Source organism: Psammomys obesus, unplaced genomic scaffold, assembly GCF_907164565.1.
Source record: "Psammomys obesus unplaced genomic scaffold, mPsaObe1.curated_primary_1811, whole genome shotgun sequence".
NCBI classification, from domain to species: Eukaryota; Metazoa; Chordata; class Mammalia; order Rodentia; family Muridae; genus Psammomys; species Psammomys obesus.
Window position 1 is genome coordinate 16,517,960 of NW_026591598.1, and position 18,907 is coordinate 16,536,866.

At 52.5% G+C, this 18,907-nt stretch overlaps 1 protein-coding gene across 3 annotated transcripts in view; it reads left to right on the forward strand.

Moving 5' to 3' along the window:
• The first annotated feature begins 28 nt into the window (after positions 1–28).
• Positions 29–18,907, forward strand: part of Pla2g2c (phospholipase A2 group IIC) — a 21,045-nt gene continuing 2,166 nt past the window's right edge. Inside the window, exons 1-6 of one of the 3 annotated variants that reach the window (XM_055611156.1) lie at positions 29–190; positions 334–595; positions 5,132–5,232; positions 6,228–6,372; positions 7,852–7,955; positions 14,394–17,058. In XM_055611156.1, the coding sequence (XP_055467131.1) occupies positions 5,193–5,232; positions 6,228–6,372; positions 7,852–7,955; positions 14,394–14,557 (453 nt within the window). In that variant the 5' untranslated portion in view covers positions 29–190; positions 334–595; positions 5,132–5,192 and the 3' untranslated portion in view covers positions 14,558–17,058. Of the gene's footprint in view, positions 191–333; positions 596–5,131; positions 5,233–6,227; positions 6,373–7,851; positions 7,956–14,393; positions 17,059–18,907 lie in introns of those variants that run through there. The other 2 variants (XM_055611155.1, XM_055611157.1) reach the window with 2 other exon arrangements.

An 18,907-nucleotide genomic window follows, 5' to 3' on the forward strand; every position in this document is an offset into this window, starting at 1 on the left:
GGACCGGAACCTGCCTGGCCTGCACCGGCCCACCGCAAGCTGGTTTGGACAAACCTGGGCACGGAGGGCGGGTTCCAGGCGCAGGACTAGCCTGTGGCCCTGCTCAATGGAGGCCACAGGACTCTGGGCCTGGGCCCCTGCCACCTCCTCTTCTCTTCCTGACCTGGCCTGACTCTCTCTCCTGGGAAGGGTGCGTTCAGGGGACAGGGAGCCCTGCCTTGGAGTGGGGGTTGAGGACCAGCATCAAAACCCTGTCTACCCTTGAGGCCTGACCCTGCCCGTGGGACTCATTCCTGAGACCCTTAGAATCCGAGTGCCCTTTTTTTTTTCAAGGTTATATTGTCATGGGGGAGTAAGAGAGGTCACACTCCCGCTCGGGGCCACCCTCTAAGTCTAACGACGATACGGTCAGCAGCAGCTCCAGCCACTTCGCCGTGTTTTCCAAAAGCTTTGAAATTTGGAGACCCACAGCCCGGCAGCTTTCTCTCCACTACTTCAACCCTTCAGTTGGTAAGAGTCCTCCTGGCCTTACTGTCATCCCAGCTGTGCGATGGAGCCGTAGCTGGAATGTGTCTACCCACACCAAGCAGTGAAGGTAAACATGGCAAGTCACACACCTGGATGTAAGGACACATGTTGTCCCTAGCATCCATCAGACCCCCCTAGCCCTCCCTGGCCAGCCTTCTGTTGGCTCTCCTCAGGTTTCTGCCCTCTCCAATGGCTATTCCAAACCGTATCTTTCCTCCAAAAACCTCCTACTCAGCACCTTTGCTTCTGTTGAACCCTTGGCTTGAAGATTCTTTCTCAGCCTCTCTTGTCCCTTCATTCACCTAATTTCTCCCTGTCTTTGTTCCATCTAATGAAGTCTTTCTTCCAAGCTGGCATTAAGATGGCATTAAAGGTAGGCAGTGGTGGCAGACTCTTTTTAATCCCAGCAGTTGGGAGGCAGAGACAGGTGGATCTCTGAGTTTGAGGCCAGCCTTGTCTACAGAGTGAGTTCTAAGACAGTCGGGACTGCATAGATCTTGTCTCAGAAAACAAACATTGCTTCCAAAGGAGTCCCAGTTGGGCTCTGCTCTCGACCCTTAGAATAATATAGTGATTGAGGCCATAGAAGTTACTAAAAGACAACTAAACCACAGATTCGTTACCTAACATTATGACCCCATATTTGTTACCTGCCTTGTCCTGAGTGTGTAAGGATGGGGTTCTGATATTGAGCACAGCTTTAAACTCCTGTCAGCACATCACAGTTGGGTCAGAAAGACACACTGTTCAGTGGTACAGTTATAAATAATACTGTTCTCAGTATAGTTTGAGCCAAAGGTAGGAGCGCAGGCATGGGCTGGATGTGATCACCTAGGATGTGTTTGGTACCAATGGCATATTCTTTGGGAGCTGGCATGAAGGGGTTCATTTCAGTGATGGGGTACTAGCCCATCTCAAGAGAAGAAGCTGCTGACCCTGTGAGAGCACCTGGCCTTGGATGGGGGCCTGGCTAGGCTGGAAATTCTGTCTCTGGATAGCCAGGAGGCATCCATGGCCCCAGGAAGGTCTGGCTGGTACTTTTAGAAGCTGGCTGTTTTGCGTTGCAGTGTTGCTGCTGGCTTACATCTTGTTAATGATTCTGTCAGAAGTCTCCAGGCGATGCTCTTCAGCCCTTCGGCGCCCACTCAGAAAAGATTAAAGTAGATCCTTCATCAGCTATTTTAGCACCACCTAAGAATTATGCAATCCTTTGAGAATCGAATCAGTTTCAATCCTTGCTCCCCCACTGTGTGAGAGTGGCGTGTGTGCCCTCGCTGGAGCATGGCGGAAGGCTGGTTATGCCTGTGGTCCATTTCATGTTCAGCAGAGCCACGAGTCTTTGTTCTCTGGCATGGTGTGGTGCAGCTCCCTCCCCCACCCCCTGCAGGGGGAAGAAGAGGCAGCCAGCTAGTCCCTGCCTTTATCTCCTGACCTGTACCACGGAGAGTGTCTTCAAAGCATGTTCCCCCGATGCCCTCGCTGAACATTCACACACTCTCACTAGATCCTCAGGAAATGGCTGGAGGCTACTCTCCTGTCTGCTTGTTCGTGGACTCACCTTCCTTTGAACCATGCCTCTGCTCCCCAGCTCTCTCCTGGGCTCTAGCCAGCTTCTTCTCCAAATGGGCCCTTGGCGTTTGCATCTCCACTGTCCTGGTTCACATCTGTCCCACCTTCTCCCTCTCCAAGGTGAATCCAAACTGTTTGATCCTTCAAGGCCCTTGTCTTAAAAGTCACCTGGCCTGTGAAGGCCTTTCCTGAGCAACTATGTCCCCTGGTGCCCTCAGTGCTCTATTTTAGGTTCCTTCTGGTCTGTGATGCCCAAAAATGGCACCATGTACCTTTCCCAGGTCAGCTCCTTGGGTATCTGTAAATCTGTTACACAGAGACACCATTCATTGGGCTTCTTTAAAGACAACTGTGTTCAGGGAGCCATTTTGGAGCTTTTAACCAGCTGGTCCCAAAGCCCACTATGGACCACCTCCACTCTTAGACTCCTGAGTGCCACTTCATCAGAACCTCCCTGCTAAGCTGGCCACAGGACTCGTAGGCACGGACGCTGGCATTTAAGCATCTGTTTCAGTCTTTGTTCCACCCATGGGGACACCTTGGCCATGTAATTAAATTCTTCGACGAGTTTGCACATCTATCGACATTTTAAGACTGATGGCTATGAGAATGAATTAGATAATCCATTAAAGGTCTTAGCATGATGCCTGGCCCATGGAAGTACTTTGTTTTCATCTTACCCTGACACACTCCTGTAGGTGGTAAGTTGCCCAGGGGACTGTCAATCCCACCCTTAGTCCACACAATGCCTGTTTGGGGTAGATGCCCAGCAAATGAGAAACTGATGATGACAGTGGTGACGCTGACTCTAATGAAAGACCCACAAGCCACTAGTTGGCACCCTAAGGCTAACAAGCTTGGGCTGGAAATGGCCTCCCTTGGGGCTGGCTGAAGGCAGGTGGTTTAGTCGTGACCTCTCACCTTGTTCCCAGAGAGTCTGACTCTTTTTGAACTAGTGATTTCTAGATTTCAGAGTGTGTAGCCAGTGTTGACTTTGCTAGGCCCCTAGATTGAGAGCGCAGGTAACATTTAAGAAGAAAGTACATAATCTAGTAACAAGGCCATCAGGCTGCATGGCTATGCATAATGGCTCCTTAGAAATCAGCTTCTCCAGAGACTGTCAACAAAGAAGTTTCTGGATAATAAAATGGGGCCAATGCAGTGTTCCATTGTTTCCTGCATGTCACTGGAACATATCCAAATGAGTCTTGACACTTCCTGTCTTGTTAAGAGGAATATACCAAACTGTCACTCACCTTGGCCCCATATTGACCAAGTGCTTTCACACCAGGAGCCTCTAGAATCTTGCTGGTGCCACAGAAGACAAAGGCGACTGACTCCACTTCACAGACAGGAAGCTCGGGGTCCTGGAGCTTGGGTCCATTGACAGGAAACATTGGGACAGCTCCAACTCTCTTTGACATTGACTCAGAGTTCATTGCTGCCTGCTGTCGCTGCCTCCTGCACAATGCCAAAGTCAGCAGCTGTGCTTGGGTGCAGTGCTGTTGGGCTCTTGGTCTGTGCCTAGCCTCTGTTTATCTGTAGTCAGCTCCGAAGCCTTCAGACCTTCCTTGGGATCTTCTCATTAGCTGAGCACACAGTTGGGACTTCAGTCGGATTTCATTACCAGGAACGCACCCCAGGCTCCTTTATATCTGAAGTAGCATCACCTGCTGGTTCAAAAGACACGCATCCGTTTTTTGTATCCCAAACCTGGACATGGTTTTGTCAGGTTCCCACGGAAACAGAACGTAATTAGAAAAACTTGTACAGCTGTTGAAATGATAATTGGCCAGGGCCAGCCTGGTCAGGGGGCCCCAGCCTCTCAGCATCCAACAACGTTGCCCCCCCCCCCAAAAAAAAAGGTAAAGTGGCTGGGACACCAGGTGAGCTCTCCCAGAGCTCTTGCCATGGGACTGACATTTTGAAGTTTTCCTGGAAAAGTTCACCACAGAGTAAAAAAATAAAAATAAAAAAACCTTTGGACCTGCCAAATTCCTAAGGTTCCGATCAGCTATTTTTCTCTTTGCCATGACCTAGGCAGTCACATGTAGCCTGATGTGTCATGAGGCTGTGGAGAACACTTGAACCACAAGCAGGCTGTGTGCTGACGGTGGGGCCGCTCAGTGGAGGGCCAGATGCCCACACTCTCCTCCATTGCTCCATGGAAGCGTGTCTTCCAGAGTCTCCTCGTTACACTTCAGTGTGAACACAGCATCGTGTGATTTTGGTTTTAGTCATGAACATCTTATTCCAGCTGGTCCCACCACAGGTCCATGGGAGTGGTCATCTTTAAGATTTTTTTTTTTTTCATTCTCTATGTGCCTGTTATTTCGAGCCATCGAGCCAGCCAGCCAGCCATCTGTTTTTGTTGTTGTTTGTTTGTTTGTTTGTTTTTTAGATAGGATCCCATGGATCACAGGCTGTGGAATCCAGGGCCTTGGGGTACTAGGCAAGCACTTGAGCTGAGCCACATTCCCAGCCTTATCCCATCTCCTAAGTGGAGATAGAGAAATTCTGAAGCTGATGTGAGGGTCTCTCCATGTAATGACTTTGAGCTTTGGCATTATTCACAGAGGTTTTGCTCTCAGGTGCCAGCAAGAGAAACCAAGCTTCGGTCAGTGAGTGGGGGGGGGTGAGCTTGCAGCTCTGGTACCAGGAGATCAAAGGAGAAACATGCAAATGGCAGAGGATGCTAATAAACCCAGTTTTCCTGAACCACGCTTCCATGATGGAAACCATATATGTCATTTTAACCTGGGAACCCAGGACCTGCCGACTCCTCCAAAGAGGGGGAAAAAAGGCAGAGTGAAAGTATTGCCAGAGAAAGACCCCCTTAGCACTTGCCATTTTCAAACAGTTGAGCCCTTCTTACGTTTTACATCTGGGCCAAAGTGTCAGGAAGGGGTCCTATTCAGACATCATTAGTTCTGGCAAAGGTCTCTTGGAGCCTGTGCTTAGGGGACCCAAAGGCCTGCACTGTATTGGCAGTTTGTACCCAAATGGCCTCTTCCCTTACTCCCTCCCCAAACAGGAGCTGAACTGGCAGATGAAGGTGGGACCCTGGCACCCTGGACCTCCTGGTCTCTTCAGGAATGAAGGGCATTGCTGTTTTCATTGTCTTCATTTTCTGCTGTAAGTGAAGCCACCTGGGAGAGTGGAGGGGGCCGTCTTTATGGCTATGTCACAGGGGTGGTCCCTCCTGGGTAGCACTGGGTGAAGGGAGGATACCCAGGTCCTGGTTCTGCTCTCTGCTGGGGCTGATCACAATGCCAGGCCCGCAGAAGAATGCCTGGGAATCCAGGGACGCCGGCCACACACTGGAAAATGACATTCGGCTGTGGTGTCAGCAGCTCCGGCTTGGGAGGCTTTCTTGTTGCCTTTATTTAAAGCTATGTGTATTGCAGTGCAAACAGGTAGGCATGATTCTAGCAAGCTAGAGTAATTCTTTCAGGGAAGGCATCCTGGTGATGGCTAGTGGATCACTCAGTAAAATTGAGCCACTGCAGAGTGAAGGGCTTCCAGGGAGCCATCTGAGGTCTTTTCAAAACAAGCAGACAAAAGCAAACAAACAAAACCTCAGTTGAGTGCCTAGGTTAGCTGTTTGTCCAAAACCAGTTTCCTACTGGCTTCAGAAGTGCCACAGTAACTTGGGGTTCTGTAAGTCAGATATACCAAAATTTAGGTCTCTCTCTTTCCCCAAGTTGCTAGTGAGCTTTTCAGTTTTCAAATCATGCCAAGTGTGGTGGCACATGCCTGTAATCTTGGCACTTGGGAAGTGGTGGGAGGAGGACTGAGAGTTCAGGTCAAGGCAGCTAACTCAGAACTGAGGCGGGAGCAAGCTTGATTATTTTCCTTCTTTGAGTTTCTGCTTTTGCTATATTTCTATTGCAAACCAAATATAAGCTTGTAATTAAAAAATCAAATGCAGGACTGAGGACATAGCTCATCCGAAAGAGTGCTGGGGAGCCTGGGCCCCATCCTGGTTAGCAAGACTTTCTGGGTAATGGAGTTGCGCTTGCCTGTGAAGAAAGCTGATGCCTCCAGGGAGGACTCTGGCCTAACTGCCAGCACTCTGGTAGGCCTCTGGGCCCTCAGGCTCTTCTTGTTGGTTGTTTTCTCCTTGGCAGGGACAACCTCCACCCTCAGCAGCTTCTGGCAGTTCCAGAGGATGGTCAAACATGTCACCGGGCGCAGCGCCTTCTTCTCCTATTATGGCTACGGCTGCTACTGTGGGCTTGGGGGCAGAGGGATCCCTGTGGACGCCACAGACAGGTGAGGTGGAAGGTCTGGACTAGCCCCCTATTGCATTTGCACTGAAGCCCAGGCTTACAGCCAGGGAAGAGGGGATTAGAAGTCCTGAAGAAGCAATTACAAGGCAGCATGGGACTGAAAGGAGTTGCAGGGCCAGCCTCGAGGAAGCCAGAACTGAGCCACCTCCCCCTGTGTGACCCTCTACACTGCCCAGGGCTCTGTGGAGTAGCTTGTATGCTGTTACCATCTTGAGACAGGGTCTTACTCCTAACTCACATTGGCCTCTAACTTACTCCATAGTCTAGGTTGGACTTGAACTCTGGATCCTCCTGCCTCAGCCTCCCAAGTGTTCACATCCTAGGCCACCACCACGTACAGTTAAAACTTAGAACCCTGTCCCTGCTGGACAGCCATACCACTGAAATACACCCTAAACCCCAACCTGATAGGCTCAATCAAAGGCCCCAGTGTTACAGTCGGTCCTGCCCAGAGCTCTTCCCTTTCATCTGGCAAAGGAGATCGTTGCTCAGATGCTCCAATTTTAGGATTATGGGCCAGCGAGACTGCCCTGCCTTCTCCCAACCTCATTCCATATTTTAGGAAAGTGAAGCCAAGTGGCCCAGTTCGAAAAAGTTGTCCATCTGGAGGCAGTCACACCATACAAAGTTGGCTTCCAGGACAGCTCCGAGGGTTTGAGGGGGGGTGGTGTGGGATGCTAGAAAAAAAAAAAAAAAAAGAGTGGAAGTTAGTGTAATCTGGGGAGGACACAGTGGGGAGACGATAGTGTGTGTCTTTTCCCATTTGAAGAAATAAGAAGGGAAATGTCTCCTGGCATGTCCTTAGAGGCGGGCCCTGCACAGTGATTCTCAACCTTGATGATGTGACCCTTCAGTGCAGTTCCTCATGTTGTGATGACCCCCAACCATAAAATTATGTCATTGCTACTTCAGAACTGTGATGTTGCTACCGTAAATATCAGAGATGGAGGTTAACCTGATACGCAACCTCCACAGGGGTCGCCACCCGCAGGTTGAGAAGCACTGGCCTCGTAATGAATGCGGAGGCAGCATCCCCACTGCAGCCCACCCCACAGCTGAGAAGAGATCCCAGACGAAGGGCCGCTCGGCCACCCACCCCCCCCCTGGGAAAGCAGCAGAGCCCGGCCTGCAACACAGACATACCCATTGCCTGTGTTGCCTGCCATTGCCTGCCAATCCTGCCATTGCCCACCTCCTGTACCTTGCCTGTTGGAGGCCAAGGTAGATTCAATACTGCAGACCATCAGCCCAGGGCCAGCAAGGGCTGAGAGCCCATTTAGACATGGGGACATCCAGGAAAGGACAGCTGTATCAGTAACTCACCTCCCCAACTCCAGCCACTTCCTGCCCAAAGAAGGGAACAGGTCAAGTCCCTCCCAGGTCTCGCCCAGTGTCCTCTCGCTGACTCCCCGGGGGCACCACACATAGCCACAGTTCCTCACTGCCCTCTCCCCACTACCAGGTGCTGCTGGGCTCACGACTGCTGCTACCACAAGCTTAAGGAGAATGGCTGCCAGCCCATCTTGCACAGCTATCAATTCAGCATTGTCAATGGGACTGTGGCCTGTGAGTAGTCAGTCCTCCCTGTGGTAAACAGTGTCATCTGGGTTGGTCCTTAATGGCCACCTCCTTATTGGCCCACTGGTTGTCCTGTGTTAGGGAATAAGACTCTAAAGCGCTTTGAGACAAAAACAGCGGCGTGAGGTAGGGTTGTAGTCTGAGAGTCAGAGCTTCTTGGAGAGTCCTTGCTTGGTTTCTCCTGGTCCCTTCTGCCCAACACTGACTTTCAGCCCACCAGGAAATATTGGTACATTATGGACCAATATTGAGAGCATTCCATATTGTTGTTGTTGTTGTTGTTGTTGTTGAGACAGGGTTTCTCTGGGTAGCCCTAGCTATCCTGGAACTTGCTCTATAGACCAGGCTGGCCTCGAACTCAGAGACCCTCCTGCCTGTGCCTGCAAAGTGCTGGGATCAAAGGTGTGCGCCACTATGCCTGGCTCATATAGGCATGCTTGCTGTGGGCACATGCAGATGGAGGCTTGAGGATGAGGTTAGGGCCTGTTGATTGACTGAAGCAGAATCTCAGTCAAACCCTCAGCCGGCCGAGGATGTGGCACGCTCACTGTGTGGATCCTTCAAGGGCTGGGATTATAGGCAGGCCACCGCCACCTCCCAGCATTGGGTGTCCAGGTGTCTGAACTCCCAAGTGCTTCAGCCACTGAGTTATCAACCCAGCCCCAGCCATGTTCTTTTTGCATTTGCTGTCACGTGTTAACAAGCCTTTCGGTTGAACAGATATTTGTTAAGGGTGACTGCATGCTGTGCACCGTGACCAAGATGGGTAGGGACAGAAAAGTCACTAGGAGTGGGCGCTGCCCAGAGGGGAAGAGGGAGGGATGTGGAAGGGTGGGTGCACAGAATGTCCACCCAAGAGGAGTATCATGGGGCTGGGGGTGTGGGCACGTGGATGGAGAGTCTGGCCTAAAAAGCTTGAAGGCTGTGGGCATGAGCCTTTGTTGCAGCCTTGTATCCCAGCCCAGTGGGTGGCTTCTTTTTTCTCAGAGGGAATAGCTCAACTTCTGTCAGGCCTTAGGGCATAGAGAGCCACTTCCTCCCAGGTGTATGCACAGCTGTGTTTCTGGGCATCCACCTGCCTCCTCCAGGGTCAGAGAGCTTAGGACTCATATCCCAGGATAGGGGATGTATGACTCCACACTGGGTGCCCAGTTCCCTGCCCAGAGCTGTAGTACAGCATATAGGAAGACACAGGCTCAGGACTCTGATTTCTCCCTGGCATCCACTATGGGATTGGAAATGTGGCAGGCTGGAGGCTCAGACCAGCACAATAGAAGATTGTGTTTGGTTCAGTCTGTCTAATATACAGCTCTGCACAGCTGGCAGAGGGCCCTAGTACATAAAGGGAACCTCTGCTGCTGAGGCTGAGGCCAAGCCCCTGTCCCCACATGCAGCCCAGGGCTCTTGAGAATGAGGCTCTTGAGAATGTCGTCGTCCAGGGGTCCTAGAACTACACGGCCTGGGTTCTGCTGCCGAGCCTGCTGCCGCTGCTGTGGACTGACAGGCAAGCACAGCCTCCCATGCACCCTTGGTTGGCTGAGCACCTGCTGCCACTGTCACCCCAAAGCCAGACGCAGAGTGAGGGAGGCCCAGACCCTGTCCTCCCAAGATCAGCAGCTTAGGAAAACTCCAGAGCAGAAAATGCCCTTGGAGATCATCCCCGACAGCCCCTCACTGATGCTGTGGGGGGGCTGAGGCCCGCAGAGGGCTTCTCCAGCTGAGGGACAGGGACGATGGAGACTTGCCCGCTGAGCCTTTCCTGGGCTCTGGAACTTCCTGTCCAGCTTGAGATGCCTTGGTTTGGAGGCCCTCGGTTTTCTCACCCGTGAAGTGAGGGCAGCAGCTACCTCTGTGTAAAGCTGGTGATAACTGCTCTGTGCACCTCTCCTTGGCTCCCCAGGAGAGACCTCTGAGGTGGGCACCTTTCTCCCCATGACTGCACAGGATGTCAAGGCTCAGAGAGGTTCATTGGGATGTCCAAGTTCACACAGCCAGGGAAAGGATGGATGGAGCTTTGGGCCCAGGTGGTTCTGCCTCCCCGCTATCCTGCCTAAAGGGAAGGCATCTACTTGGGGGGAGGGTTGTTGTCCGCATGCAAGTCTCGTGGCCTCAGACAACCAGTGAGATGCTCTGTCCTGGTGGGGAAGCCCAGGAAATGACCTTGGTCTAGCCCAATACCCCAGATCTTTTTCACTCATTCCTGCGATGGGGCCTCAGCATTCCAGTTCAGCCTCACCCTCCCAGCCAAGCCTTAGTCTCCCCATCCTTGGAAAGGGGTGAAATCACACACACCGCTGAGTGATGGGCAAGTATAACCCCTCTTGTGAGACCCTGGAGAGGCCGGCCCACTGCATGGGTTTAGTGGGGATTTCTGCTTTGGCCCAGTCATGCTTTTTTACTTTGTGTGTGTTTTGGGGGGGGGGGGCAATCAGGACTGGCTTTTAGTTTATTTTATGTTTTAATTTTATGTGTAGAAGTGCTTTGCCTACATGTGTGTCTGTGCACCATGTGCATGCAGTGCCGGCAGAAGCCAAAAGGGGGCGACAGATCCCCTGAAACTGGAGTTCCAGACGGTTGTGAGCTGCCACGCAGCTGTTAGAAACGGAACCCAGGTCCTCCGGAAGAGCAGCAGGTGCTCAGAACCGCTGAGCCATCTCTCCAGCCCACTCTCCCCTCATTGTCTTCATTACAGTTCCTTTGAAGTCTGCCCTGTACTTGCCCCCTGCACCCTTATGGAATTAAGCCTCCCACCCCACCCCAGCCCAGCCTAGGCCACACAGCAAGCCGATGAAAGGGCTGCCCGGGAAGAGTTAATGCCTCCAGCAGTTGTGAAATCCTGCATCCAAACTGGTCCCGAGTTGCCTAGCAACCAGTGTCAGGGAGGGCTGTAGGGAGGGTGTGGTGTGGTAGGTGAGGGCTGGGGAGAGAGAGCTTGGTGTCCACAGCTTGAAAGGCCACCCAGAGATCAGTACTCAGCAAGGTCTTGGACGGAGCCCAGGGCCAGTTTTCTTGAAGGAGAAAACAGCCCTAACATGGCTGACAGAGGTCTCCTCCTCCTCCTGAGGAGGAGATTTATCTAAGTGCCTGGCGTTCACAAGGGGCTTTAAGATGAGTGCAGTGACACCCCTCGCACCCACACATGCATGCATATGGGTGTAGGGTGGAGCCTGCCTGTGCGGGGTAGAGACTAGTTCCGGCCACCTGTACCCATGTCATTTGCCTCTGGAGGCCTCGGACTCTCCGCCCCTGGGAGATGAAGGTGCAGAAGTGGCAACTTCTGGAAGTCTAGTTTGTAAAGACGTTTCTCACCACTCTGTGCATTCTTCACACCAGCCTCTACTGCCTGGTACACACCCCTTCTCTCCCAGCACTCATCTCCCCGGGACCCTCCCTCCCAGCTGGAATGTACGTTCTCTGAGAGCCGTACTGTGTTCACTACTTTACCAGTGGCCGTGACAAAACACCGGACGTTTCCCACTTGACTTAACTTGACTCACAGTTGCTAGGAGTTCAGCCATTAGTTGGCCCCATGTCTCTGAGCAGAAGACATGCAGAGGGCAACCCACAGCCCCCAAAGTCTTGGCTGACAGGGAGCTCTCTCCTTCAGCTAGACTTGCCCCCAGCTAAAGCCTCCATCACTTTCGGAATGGCACTGCCAGCCAAGGACCCGGACCTTCAACACAGGCCTATAGGGACTTTTCACAGCCTGCAACACCGTGCCTCTGCCCGCAAGGCATCCTGCTCATCTTATGTTGTAAAATGCATTTAGTTCATCTCCAAAAGCCCTCAAGCTGGTTTTCTGTGTTAATCGGGTTTTTCCATTGGTATGGTCCAAGAGAACGACTTAAAAGCTCACAAGGATTGATTTGGGGCTCACAGTTTCGCAGGTCTGAGTCCATCATCCTTGACTCTGTTCTTTGTGGGCCGGTGGTGATGTGGGTCATTGTGACGAGAACCTGTGGCAGAGAATTCATCTCCGAGCAGATGTCCTGGCCGTGGAGAAAGGCCAGGACAAAAATGGCACTTCCAAAATCACCCTCCAGGGATCTACCCCCTCCAGCTTCCTGAAGTTTCCACTACTTCCCCCCAGACAGCACCACCTTCTGGGGACCTGTGGGGGACGCTTCCTATTCATTATAGGGGCACTCATTCTCAGGATCCTTATGGAGTGCTGCTCTTGGATACAGTCTGGATGGGTGCTTGCTCCTGTCTGTACCCCCAGTTTCTAGACAAAGGCAAGTTGTGTGCCAGTAGCTTGATGCCTGTTTGAATGAGTGACTGGGTGAAGACTCCCATTCAGTAGGCGATGCCCGAGTGTTTATCCCATTTAAAAGCTGAGGAGACAAGCTTTGGGAGAAGCAGCATCTTGCCTAAGATCATAAAGTGTGAGTTACACACTTGCGTCCAGAACTTGGCTTCCGGGGTCATAGGATGGGCACCAGAGGCCCGAATTCAGGCAGCTGTGGCCGAGGCAGCACAGAGATATGCTGTGGACAGGGCGGGGTTGAGAGGTGGGAAGAGCCATAGGGGGGCTGGGACTTGATGGATCTGGGCAGACGTTCACAGATGGAGAAGGGTATGTGAGAGGGCCAAAGGGTGCAGGCGTAAGGAAGAGTAGGAGTGGCATGAACATCCTTGGCACCTTCCCGAGGGTGTGTGGTGAGGGGCAGCTGAGGCATGGGGTGGCGGTGCCTGCCCTGAGAAATCGAGGCTGCAGACAGCAGTGAGAGAACAGCTCCAGTGGTAATGCAGGCTGTGGAGAGGGAGGGCAGCAAAGAAATAGCCTTCGCTGGTCCACGACAGGGCCTTGCTTCTTTTGTGTATGTAGAGGCCAAGGGTCCAAGGCACACACCGTGTGAACAGCAGCCAAGGTGATCAGCATCCTACAAGGGTCCTTATTATGCTGATTATTTTTTGACTATAGTCAACGTCAATTTTTCCAGGGAGACGCTCAGATTAACCAGCTGCATAACACAAACAGCCTCCTTCCTCACTTGGAGAGCAGATCTGGGGAGTTTTATAGAAAGGGGCTGTGCCTCCAGTTACCCTAGTTATAGGCTCACGCATGCACATGTATGTGCACACACACACACACACAAACCATTAGGCCTGGGACTACTCAACAGAAGGCTCCAATCTGCTTGCCCTTCAGCTCATGGGTCTCTACCAGATCCCAAAGTCCCCAGGGCTTTATTCGCTTTTCTGCAACAGTATCCTGAGACTCCCATGGGCCGGCCTCTGTTCTGCACAGTGGAGACGCTATGATAACCCAGAGTCCCCGCTGGTGGAGCCTCATACAGGACAGAGGAGGGCACAGCAAGTCAGTATGCAAATGAAATCAGCAAGAGGACCTGGGAGGGAGAGGTTGGGGGGAGCTTTAGACCAAGTGGCTTGGGTAACCCTCTCTGAAGGCCTCAGATTCCATCAAGACCCAAATGGCCTATGGATCTCACCACTGAGAGATGCTGGAGAGATGGGCTCATGAGAAGAGCATGTGCAGAGGCCCTGGGACAAGGCAGAATGTGATACTTGAACTCCCAGAGGCCCCTGTGCCTGGAGCAGACTGGGGGTGGGAGAGTGGCAGTTCTGTGAGGAAGGGGAGGCTGGCACAGTCATGTTGTGACAGGCAGGCCTTGGACTGCCAAAAAGGGACTGTCACCTCTTTTGCAGAGACCAGGAAACCATAGCAAGTCTTTAAACAGGAGTGTGAATGTGATTTGGGTGACATTTTGAGACTACCTGTTAATTTCCTCTGGTGGTGGTGACAGGGGTGTGGAGAGGGGCAAGAGTGTGGGTAGAGGCCAGGGTGACGGACAAAAGAGGGCCAAGCATGAAGCGGTTTAAACACAGGGGCATCCAAGGGACTTGCCAACAGATGGGAAACAGGAAGGGAAAGGAGAGAAGGCCCCCTAGAGAGATACTGGGGTCAGTCAGGGCCATTTCTAAGGTTGTAGAGGTGTCAGGCTCAGTGACCATGGCACAAATGGTCAGGGTAGTTCGAACATCTGCAGTTGGAGACAGGACAAGCCATTGCCTGGATAGGAGATGGGCAGGGGGTGGGGTGGGGCGGGGCGAGTCCTGCCTGTCATCTTAGCTGCTATGTCAAGTCAGTGTCTGGATAGGAAATGGGGGTGGGGGGAAGAAGTTGAGTCCTACCTGTCATCTTGGCCAATGTGCTGCCTGGGTGCAGTAACGCACCCCGCAACATGCAGCCCCTCCTCCGCAACCCCTTTACCTCCTTCTAGGTGTCTGCTCACTGTGGCATGAGAGGATGTGTGAGGGCGCTTGGGGGAGGGCTGCGGGCGAAGAAAAAGCACTTCTGCTTCTTTCCTTCTTGTTGTCCACCCCCACCCCTGCCCTTCCCCCACCTTAGAGCCCAGCTTTGGAGGGGGCAGGGAGCCCCAGTGACTCTGTGTGTCTCCGCAGGTGGAAGCACCCTGGGGGGCAGCTGCTTCTGCGGGCAGAAGGCCTGTGAGTGTGACAGGCAGTCTGTGTACTGCTTCAAGGAGCACCTGGACACCTACGAGAAAGCCTTCAAACAGCTCTTCCTCAGCAGGCCCCAGTGCGGCAGGCACAAACTCAGGTGCTAGGGAGGCCACCATCCCCCTGTCACTGGGCACCTGCTCTAGTCCTAGTCCTTCTGGGAAGCTGTCTCTGACATCTCCCGGCAGCCCTCAGGCTCCTGCAGCTCAGCACTGTTGTCCAGGGAGTCTTCTCACTCAGTGTGGGCACTGGAGGTGAGAAATGGAAACAGACCAAGCATGGTATCTGGCAATTAAGTGAGACATTCCGACAGAAGTGCTAGGAAGCAAAAAAGCAAGGGAGCAGGAGTGTGAGGCATCCCATAATTCCAGCATTTGAGAGGTGGGGGCCGGAGAGGCAAGGAGTTCAGGGGCAGCCTCCACTACATGGTAAGTTCAAGACTAGCCTGGACTACCCGAGATTCTGCCTCAATGAAATGTTTAAAAATTTTGAAAAGGAAAAGAAAACAGAGGGACACAGAGGGATGGAGTTGAAAGGTGGTCCCAGACTCTTTTCCCAGGAAGAGGAGAGCCCCAGGATGTAGCCTAAACTCTCCCATATTCTGAGTCCAAGTCAGGGTATGTCTGACTGGGGAACCACACACACATCTGGCTGGAAACAAAGCAGGTGTCCTAGAAAGCACGGCCCCAAGAAAGAGCCTCACCAGGTCTGCCCTCTGTAAATCCTCCAGCAGGAAGCAGCCTGTCCTCCTGTCTCAGGAGGCGGGGCACAGTTAGAACCCAGGTGTGCAGCGCTGCCACAAGGATGTCATGGTTAAGAGACACCGAGAAATGGAGGGCAGATCTGGGACAGTGGGTCCAAGGTGCCCCAATCCCCGCCCCCCGATTGAGAAGCCTCTGGGCCCGTGGGACTTCAGTCTAGTAAACAATAGGGATGGAGTCTGAAGTCCGTGGTGTCAAAGGAACGGGGGTGGCAGACACAGCCGCGACCATGCTTGCCTCCCTGCGTGGTGGCACATGCTTTCCATGCTCTAGCATGATAGGGAGGAGTCTCCTTTCCATCCCTTGAATCTGGGACTCTGCTCAGCAATGGAGCAAAAGTGAAGGTCTGAAGTGCAGGCATTGGCCTCCGAGGTCCAGGACAGGTCCAGGACACCTACATCCACCAGGAAGAAGCCTGGACTCCACCTCCTGGATGTTGAGAGCAGGCTGGGTCAGCATGAGCAGATCACTGGGCCCAGCAGAGACTTCGGAAGCATGGACGAGCCCAGCGGAGCCCAGGCCGAGGTGCAGCACACAGGGCCATGAGCTTCATACAGGAAGGCCTGGGTGTGGTTGGCTGCACAGCGGTACCTAGCAGATGATGCTGGTATTTATTCACTAATACTGCCAGGTTCTCTGCACTTGGGCCAGACTCGGAGGCCATGGCAATGTGGTCACTTACCCCTATCCCCTCCCCAGGAGGCATTGTGGAAGACAGTTAGTTTTGTACAGTGGTAGAGAACACACATGGGGCTGCCTTCACCCAACATACATGTATTGAGCCCATACTGTGTGCCATGTGCAGAGCTGAGCAGCAGGGGTTCAGAGATTTAAAAAACACACACACAGACTTAGGCCTAAGAAAATTCCAGGGAGAGTTCCAGGAGCTGTAGCAGCATCTAGCAACACCAGAGGTTAAAGCCTGGATTGAGAAAGCAGAGCACATAAAGGCAGTAGGGTCAGCAGAGGGCCTGGGAACCAGGCCCCTGAGTTCTTCCCCAGCCCACCTAGCCTTTCCTTCCCCAGCCCATGCATGTGTAGAAAGTGGACATAGTGGGTGGCAGAGAGTGGGGGCATCTGAGGTGTGGAACATCAGGGAGGGGGCAGACAAATCGGTGTGGCTGGGCTAAGCTAAGAGTTCGTCACCTTCTGGAGGGTCCTGTCAGCTCAGAGACTGCTTCCAACCTGGAAAGATATCTTAATAACAGCTGTTGTGGGAGGGGGGCCAGGGCGACACTCAGCACGGAGGACCAGGCTGCTATGTGATATCCTAATCTCTCACCTATGGGGCCAGCTTCTATATTGGAAGTGGATAAGTTACAGAGGGTGAGTGAGTCCCAGTCAGTGTTGTGTCCGGAAGCAGAGCGTTGGGGCCATAAAAGGGTATTGCTGGGGCTTGAAGGAAATACCGCTCTCTTGGAAGGGTGCTCATTCATCGACATCAGGGACTGACAATTCCAGGCCTGTCATGAGGGTAGAGAAGTAGAAATTCTGCCCACTCTAAGAAGCTTTTGGAATGGGGGGAAGGACACAAGGACCAAATAGCTTGGGAGGTGCTGAGACAGGTGTCTGGGTAGCAATGGCCACCGTTTGGGAAGAAGGCTCCTTCAAGGAATGCCGGGGACAGGGCCTGACATCTTGTCTGAGACCCTAAAAAGGAGAGGAGTTGGGATGGCTGAGTGTGGGGTGTGGAGGCGCCCCTCTCCTGGGGACTGAGATTGAGGATAGTACAGGGATCAGACTCTTCTCAAATCCATTTTCCCACCTTCAAGCTGCTGGCATGACCTCACCATGACATCTCGATTGTAAAATACTTCAGTGGAATGATTACATGCAAATAAAATACAAGAGGAAAAATCCAGACTCGGCCTCCTGCTTTGGGCAAAGGTGACCACACTGGCTCCTCCTCAAGGTTGTCTTTGCATCTTCCCATGCAGCAGCTAGTCAACAGGATGCGGAGCCACCCTTTCCCCACCTTCCAGTGGTTCCTCTTCAGCCCATGTCTGTAATGTGCTACTAACTACACTACCAGCCCAGACCCTGGCTCCCCTCCAGCATTTTTTCCTTTTTCAGATGCACCATGCCCATCCTTGTGTATAGCCTTTGCCCCTATTAGAATAGAAGTTCATGGCAGCAACGAGTCTGTTCCCCTTGCTATCACTAATATGTATGTAAAGTTGGGTGGAGGGAAGAGGGCATGTGATGGGGAGAGGTTGGAGAGATGGCAATGGGTTAAGAGCACTTGTTGCTTTGAGGAGACCTGGCTCTGTTCCCAGCATTCACCTGGAGTGGTGGTTTGAATAGGTATGCCCCCCCCCCATAGACTCCTGTGCTTGGACCATAGGGAATTGGCACTATTAGGAGGTGTGGCCTTGTTGGAGGAGGTGAGGCCTTCTTAGGGACGTATGATCACCGTGGAGGCAGGCTTTGAGGTTTCATACATGCTCATAGAGACGTAAGCTTGCTGCCCGAAGTTCAGCTCCTTCTCCAGCACCGTGTCTGCCTGCACACCGCCATGCCTCCCGCCATGATGATAATGGACTAAACCTCTGAAACTGTAAGTCAGCCCCAGTTAGATGTTTTATTTTATAGGAGTTGCCTTGGTCATGGTGGCTCTTCATGGCAATAAAACCCAAACTAAGACACATGGCAATTCACAGTCATCAGTGGCTCGTTTCAGTAGCTCCAGGTCCCTCTCTTTTGCCCTTGGGCATCAGGGAATTATGTGGTACATATACGCAGACAAAACACTCATACACATAACCTTTTAATTTAAAGAGACCACGTGGAATGTAAAAGTTTGCAAGTAGCTCTGAGGGGGAAACAGAAGAAGGTGGAATTTAGAGGCTGTAATAGAAAGCATTATCAGATCAAATCCAGGAGAGCTTGGGGCCTGTGAAAAGTCTGATTTTGGTCCTAGGAGCTAAATGGCTGAGATGTTGGGAGCTCCCATTTCCTCAACCCGGGTGACCCTGGGCCGACCAACTTCCTAGGATTCTGGGTTACCCTTGAGCAAAGTGGGCAGCTGGAACCATGATGACATTGGTACCCCATGGAAGAAGTGCAGTGGGGACCCCACACTGGCACAGATGTTAGCTCACATGGAGATTCCAGGCACAGATGGAGTTTCACAGTTCTGGTGTAGGAAGCTGCATTTCTCGAGGTTTGCTTGAAGCCATCCTGTGTCAAGGTGGTAGAGGAGGGTGTAAACCCTGGGGACTGTCTCTCTTTGAGGTCGGATTGTGTGCATGGGAGCTGAGGCCAAATCGCTACTGTCCCATTCCTAGCCCCACTCCAGGGTGTCTGAGAAGCTGGGGAGGAAGTGGCACAGGAAGGTGACCATGTGGGCCGTAGGTCAAGCAAGGGAACAGGCAGCTGGAGAGGAATGGATGGCTGGGACTCTGGATCCCTGCACTTGCTGGTGGCTCAAATGACAGAGGATGTGACTTGGGCCCCTCAAGAGCATAGTGTGGGAACAAGAGAGTCAGGACAGGACATGACTCCAGGCCCTGCTACTGGGACAGGTAGCATTCTCCCCTCTCCTCTGTCTTCCTTCTTTCTCCCCCCTCCTCCCTCACTCTAGGCCAATATAATTAGCTGACACAAGCTCTGGCTCACATGCCTTCTCTGGACTGTGAACCCTCAAACTGAGAGCCCAAACAAACCCTTCCTTCCTTCCTCCCTCCCTCCCTCCCT